This window comes from Grammomys surdaster, unplaced genomic scaffold (assembly GCF_004785775.1).
Source record: "Grammomys surdaster isolate TR1022 unplaced genomic scaffold, NIH_TR_1.0 186, whole genome shotgun sequence".
Taxonomy (NCBI): domain Eukaryota; kingdom Metazoa; phylum Chordata; class Mammalia; order Rodentia; family Muridae; genus Grammomys; species Grammomys surdaster.
In genome coordinates, this window is record NW_021604631.1 from 271,967 (window position 1) to 278,655 (window position 6,689).

Below are 6,689 nucleotides of genomic sequence, written 5' to 3' on the forward strand. Positions count from 1 at the left end.
GGTCATGGGCACTTTGATCCATCAATTACAGAATATTCATTTAGCTATCACAAGGATGAATAGATGTAGTAATTTAACATCACCTTCATAATCAAGGGTAAGTTAAAGTCTACGATTTAAATGTGTTCAAGGTACTTGTGAAGAAATAAAAATAGTTTAAATGCAAGATATCCAAATTTGGACCTGCCCATCATTTTACTACAAGTGATTGTTTCCCATGTTTCAATTAATAGAGGTAGCAATTAGAACATTCTATGCCATCTACAACTTCAATTGAAAACTCTCTTACCCTTTATTTTCCACTTAGTTCATAAAATGGATTGAGAAGCAACAATCTTTCACCATATGTTCCAGTAAAGCAGATAACATGGCTATATCTTGACCACCCCAAAACACTTCCAAGTATTCCCCAGCAGAAAGGAACACAACCAAGCTTTCATCTTGGATCACAGGCCAGGGCAGGGTGAAACTCACTTGAACTTGGCCTCCACCTCTTCAGCAGCTTTCTGATACTCTTCAGTGGTGACTTTGTAGAACTCTGAGCTCTGTGGACAAAGTTGACACATTTTCACTATGCTAGAAGACAAATGTTCTGAAGACCTACAATTTTAAAAAATTGAAGCAACCTTGTTGTAGGCACACCAGAAGTGGAGGAATTTGTGGCTTAAATGGCACAGTACTTAAACACTTGGAAGGCCACTAACTTAAATGGCAGCACTGACATTGATACATGTATATAATTACATGACAGATGTTCATACTATTGATTCATAATGAAGAATTACTAAGGTTACTAAGTCTGCCTTTTTGTTCATGTTGATTGTTACAAATGTTGAGACTCTCAGAATCACCTCCTGAGAAAATTCCTAACATATTTTTGAAGGATGGCTTAGCACTACCTTACTTGGTTAACTAGGGCTGTAAAATCAAAAGATTCTTAAGCTCAAAGAACAAAATTCACACACACTCACAGTGATGTAAATGCAGTATTTACTTTGCAAAATATTTTGTTTTCAGTATGGATCTTAGCCAAGCATGATGGTACATGCCTTTAATCTCAACATTCAAGAGGCAGAGGCAGAGAGAGCTTAGTTCCAGGCAAGCCTGGTCTACACAGCAAGTTCCAGATCCTGTTTGGAGGGGGTGGTAGGAATTTTTGATAGAATAACAACAACAAAAAGAAGTGTTCTATCACTTTCACATGACTAAAAGAATCTCAACATTTGTAACAATCAACATGAACAAAAAGGCAGACTTAGAAATCTTAGCAAAAAGGCTGTACCATATATGATATGAACTCAGGAACAACATAAGCCAAGCTACAACATAAGCCAAGCTGCAGTGGCAATCCAATGCTTTTCCCAGGACACTAGAACTAAAAATTTCCCATTCTGACTAGCTGCTAGCTGCTCTGAAAGCAGTGTACTAGAGAGGTTGGCCTAAATGACCCATGAGCTCTCAGACTCAATGAAATACCCTGCAAAGCACTGGGCAGTGCAGAAGGATGCAACACAACGCAGGGCTCTATTGTGTGCCCTCACCCTCCAATCACTTGGGCTTCACAGCCACAGCTTGGGTAGTTTATTTTTTAATAAATCATTGTTGGTTGGCAAGAAAATGAAAATGAAAGCCTCCTCACACCAGTGACCTCTTTGCATTTAACAATCCAGGTTGTCCAATGACAGTCACATCCAGGCTTCTAAGATGCAGATAAAATCAATAGGTATGTGATTAGACAGCAGACTGGGGTGGCTAGAGCCACGGACAGGTCACCATTTGAGATGATGAATGGCTCTCTATCACCCGCCAGTCCCCTATGATGCTAACATTTACTATGATCTTATTTGGGCTACGATTTATCTTTCTTGCACCTGATCAATAAAGATGAACAGAACAGTTGTAAGGATCGATTGTAATTTTTTATCATTTTCAAGCACAAAAGTGCATTTCTGACATAAAGACAGTATCCTAAGTGCACTGCCTCTGCAGCTTAAAAAGTGCAATCTGAGAGATCAGCCACACTCTATCTGAGGAGAGGTGTTAATTCATCAGTAGGTCTAAAGCTATCAAAAAGCCATTTGTCTTCTTGGATATTGCAGGCTAGCCGCACCTCTCCATATGCTTCACTTAAAAGATTTCCTTGTGTTCTTCTGCACTGTTTGTCTTAAGCTTTTCCTGGGAGATTTTTAACAAAGAAGGAGCAACAAAAGCAGCCACCAGTTTCCCACTAATAGCATCAGAATACTGTTCCTAGCTGTCAAATGGTCATTATGTCACTGATACTGGTGACACAGTAACATCTGGATTAATATGTTCCTATATGGTGAATACTAAAATTGTAACATCTGGACAGGACTGAGCTTAGAGTTCTGGTTTTATGTCTAGCCTGTGAACCCGAGTCAGTCTTTTATCCTTCCCCAACCTCTTCAGTATTTGTAACCTGTAAAATACAGACAATAATTAGCACTATTTACATCTAAACACGCTGTTGAAGAAGTCAATGTCTAGAGAGCTGTGAAACCTGGTGTTTTGTAGAGTAAGACAAAAATCTGCATAAAAAAACGGGACAGGCAGGGACAGGGAGGACTAATGTGTTACTCCACTTTGGACACAAATCTTAATCAAAAATAGTAAAGTGTTCTAATGAAAATAACGCACAAAAGTGAGAACTTTGCTGCAGCACAAATCAGTGGACTGCCTCCCTCCCCTCTGTGATGAGGAAGGAGGGAGAACTGTGTACAAGGAGGGATGCTGGGTACAAAGTCCATGGTGAGACACAGAGCAGCTGTGCCACACCGCCTCCAGGCTTCCCAGAGAGTTCTCACTGCAAAGCTGCAGGGCTTAGTTTGGCTCTACACTTCCACCTCAGTGACCAGCTGCCCATGCTGCATAAATCTTTCTAATGATAAAAAGTACCAAGAAGGCAATACTATATAAACACTTAAGTATATTTGAGATATATAGGCAGTATTTAATTAATTAAAATATTTACTTATTCAATTAACACTAGATCCTCATTATCACAATAATGTTCACTCTGGGAAATTAGACCCTTGAGAAATTTTCAGTCTCATATCAAACAAAACCAGTTATAATGGAAGGCACAGTACAAGTGTGGACGCTGTTTCTAAAGTGCAGAAGACATACTTTGGCCTCAAAAAGACATCAAGAATATCCACCATCCACTCAAAACCCAAACCCAAATCCTCAATCTATTTGCCATGGGAGAAAGGATGAATACTGGATGTTCTGCTAGAAATGCAAACAGCAGAGAAAAGGAACTAAGTACATATGGAGAAAAGTTGAAGTTATGCTGTAGAATATAATTTATGTGGTTTGGAAAAATGAAAAATAAATTGCTGATCATCTTTAGTTGGAAGCACTATTGTGCTGGTGGTAAGAAAGGCAGGATGCCACAAAAAAGGGACACAAAGGTGTGCAGCCCACAGCTCTGTTCTGTTCCTTAGAATGAGATGAGAGTATGTAGCTAGACTTGTTTGTATTTCACACATATACAAAAACTGCATTGCTTTTTTCTACCCACAAAGGGGCTAATTAAGAATAAATGGTATAATTTGCTAGAACATAAACACATGTTTGAGAAAGGGGTACAGGCTGAATGGAATTTTAATATATTCTTACAAATTAAGCCACTACATACACTTACTAACAAATGTGGTTTTCCATTTGTTTATTTACTTATTTTACTGAAAAATTAGAGTCAGATAAAGGGCAGTAAATAGCAGGACCTCACTCAGGACATCTCACACAGAGCATGAGTACAACTTAAGACACAGCATGTGTGACTAGTGGTTGTAGTAGCAGATATTAACTAAGCCACAGTGCGTGTGTGTGTGTGTGTGTGTGTGTGTGTGTGTGTGTGTGTGTGTGTGTACATGCAGAGGTATGCACCTGTAGAGAGAGGTGGATAGTGAGGATTTTCTCCAACACTTTATCCTATTACAGAGCACTGGGCTTGGCCTTTCATGTGAGTGCTGAGGGTCCAAACTATGCTTGCAGGACAACACTTTACTGATTGGGCTGTATTCCCAGTCCCTGAACTAGCATTTCCACAGGTGTGCTCTTTTTCTGTTCTAAAACTAACCTTGGACCCCGTAGTCATGGTCACAGTGGAGTTTCCTCTAACCTGTGACAGTAACTTTGGTTTTGCTTGTCTACTATAAGCTTGGCATTCCTGAAGGGCAGTGGTTAGATATTTTGTATATACCTCATGGTAGGGACTGTCTGATGTTTCCTCCTGACTGGGCTGAACCCATGATGGGAAAACAGGCCCACAGAAGCAACCTGCTCTTCTTTGTCTGCTAAAAGTCAGAGGGCCTTTGTACTGGTATTGGCCTTCAACACTGAATTAAGGAGTGACTGCAGGGCTTTTCCACAGCAAAGTTACTGGGTGCCCTTTTGTAACTCACCATTTGCTCGAAACCTAGAGGCTTTAGTACATCTCTTTCTGCATGCATTGACAGGTCTAGTCTGCAACCATGACCAGTGTATTCTGCTGATGCATGTAGTTTTTAAATGACATTATTGCATCTCTACATCCCAGTGGTATGATAAGCTGCAATTCATTTTTTTTAATTCAATAGTAGAAAACCTGCAGATTAGAAAAAGACTTTTAAAAGAATAATCTCCAAAGAGTAGGCAGCTGTTCTCGAGACAGAACAGCTTGCCCACAGGATGATTATGGAATATAAAATGACGATAAAAAGAGGAGAGAAAGGAGGATAGCTAGGGGCGAGAGAGAGAAACCTACATCAGGAAATCCAATGGCCCCTCTCCTTCAGCTACTAGTAACCAGTATGCTAGACTGCACTGCACTGGTGGAACCTCCCTCCTGCTGCCAGAAGCTATCTGTCAAGCTGCAAAGAGCTGACCACGGCTGGGGGGCACGTGCAGACTGGATCCTGTAAGGAGTAGAAAACGGGAATGGGGTGGAGAGTTTCAGATGTTCCCGCAGGGGCCACATCAACTCTAGGTAGAAGATTTTGGGAAGGAACCCCAACTACTTTCCTGTTATCCCGCGAGTCCCTAGGACAAACGGCTTGTTGCTTCAGAGTCGCTTGTGGAGCACACTGAGCTGTAACCTGAATCATAGGGTTCGGGGTAAGTGTCTTAAATTACTTTTCTATTTTTATGATAAAACACCATGTCCCAGGAAACTCAGAAGAGAAAGTTATTTCATCCGGCACTCATGGTTCCAGAAGGTAGGCGTCTATGATCGTAATGGCAGTGAGCGGAGCAGACAGGCAGACACGGAGCTGGAGTAGCAGTGCAGAGTTCAAGCTACAGTTAACCACAAACATGAGGAGAGAGAGAGGGGACATTAGTACAAATATGAACTGGGCATGCCATGCCATGGGCTGTAGACCCTCAGAGCCAGCCCTCCATGACACATCTTCTTCTTAGATACCAACAGGGAACCAAGCAGCTAACTGTATGAGCCTACGGAGGCCATTCTTATCCTGACCACCGCAGTGAGGAAGCCTGAACATTCCCTAAAACTGCACTGAGTTGCTAGAACAATGAAACAGTGAAAGATCACCAGCATTCTTGAAGAATGATGGCAAACCATCCTTAATACAGCAGGCATCTTTACAAAGGTACTCCAAGTCAGCTTTTTTACTGATACTGTTGCTGATTTATGAGTGGTGACTGCTGAATGGCCTGGACTGCTGAAAACAACGACTGGAATATTCCCAAAGAACAACTTCTAAACAGGTCCACCCCCACCTCCCGTCCCCATTAACGTTTCTTTTCTCCTCTCTCTGGTGGGTGGTGGGCTAGAGGGTGAACCCTTATCAAAGTTGTTGTGAAACTATGTGCTTACAGCCTGAGGGTTATATCCAGGTCCCCAGCTCTATCACCCCCTGGTTTTTGCTGTCATGATGTTAACAGATCTGACACCATGCTCTCTCTACTATGGATTTCCTCACCATGCTTTCCTTACTATGATAGGCTGAAATACCAAACTGTGAGCCAAGATAAACCTTTCCTACCTTGAGGTAATCTGTTACGTATTGGCCACAGGGATACAAAAGAACAAATACATACACTGCACTCCTTTTATATTAAGAGCACTGAACAAAACACATGACACATAATACTGAAACAATATCACAAGGACATCATCAAATCTGAACTGTACTTCAATTTTTACTCTCATTCAAAACACAGTAAGACAGAAACAGGGCTAATGGAAATAACATGTGATGCCAAAGAGTGCACCTACCAGGTCCCTACAATGCCTCAAACAGGTTAAGACTGTGTTCAATTCCAGTACCAGCAGAGTCAAGAGCTGAAGAGGCAAACAACAGCTTAAAGCAAGCAAGATATCTGATGAAGTCTGGATACTGGAAATGTAGGGCTACTGTACTGGTCTAAGTATATAACCAGTTAACTAGGTCTTTGCCTCTCTCTATTCCTAGCCTTGATAGCCTCCTTTGACATTTCGATTTTTCAGGGCCAGAAGATGGCTACTATGCTTAGGTTTTTTGCCCATGTTATCAGGAAGAAAGAATGTGGGGGATGGGAAGGGAAGTGGAGACATCTTTTAGAAGTTCCCACTTGAATTCCACTTCCCTTCCGCCCCTGCCTGGTCCTCTGGGCTGGAGCAGACACAGAGTCGGTCTGCTCCTGTCCTGTTGAGAAACTGAATCCTGAGTCATCCAGGA

General features: G+C 41.6%; 1 protein-coding gene across 1 annotated transcript in view; it reads right to left on the bottom strand.

Moving 5' to 3' along the window:
* Positions 1 to 470: 470 nt before the first annotated feature.
* Chchd3 (coiled-coil-helix-coiled-coil-helix domain containing 3) overlaps positions 471 to 6,689 on the bottom strand; it is a 201,609-nt gene continuing 195,390 nt past the window's right edge. Inside the window, exon 6 of the mRNA XM_028768451.1 lies at positions 471 to 545. Within this exon, the coding sequence (XP_028624284.1) occupies positions 471 to 545 (75 nt within the window). The remainder of the gene's footprint in view (positions 546 to 6,689) is intronic.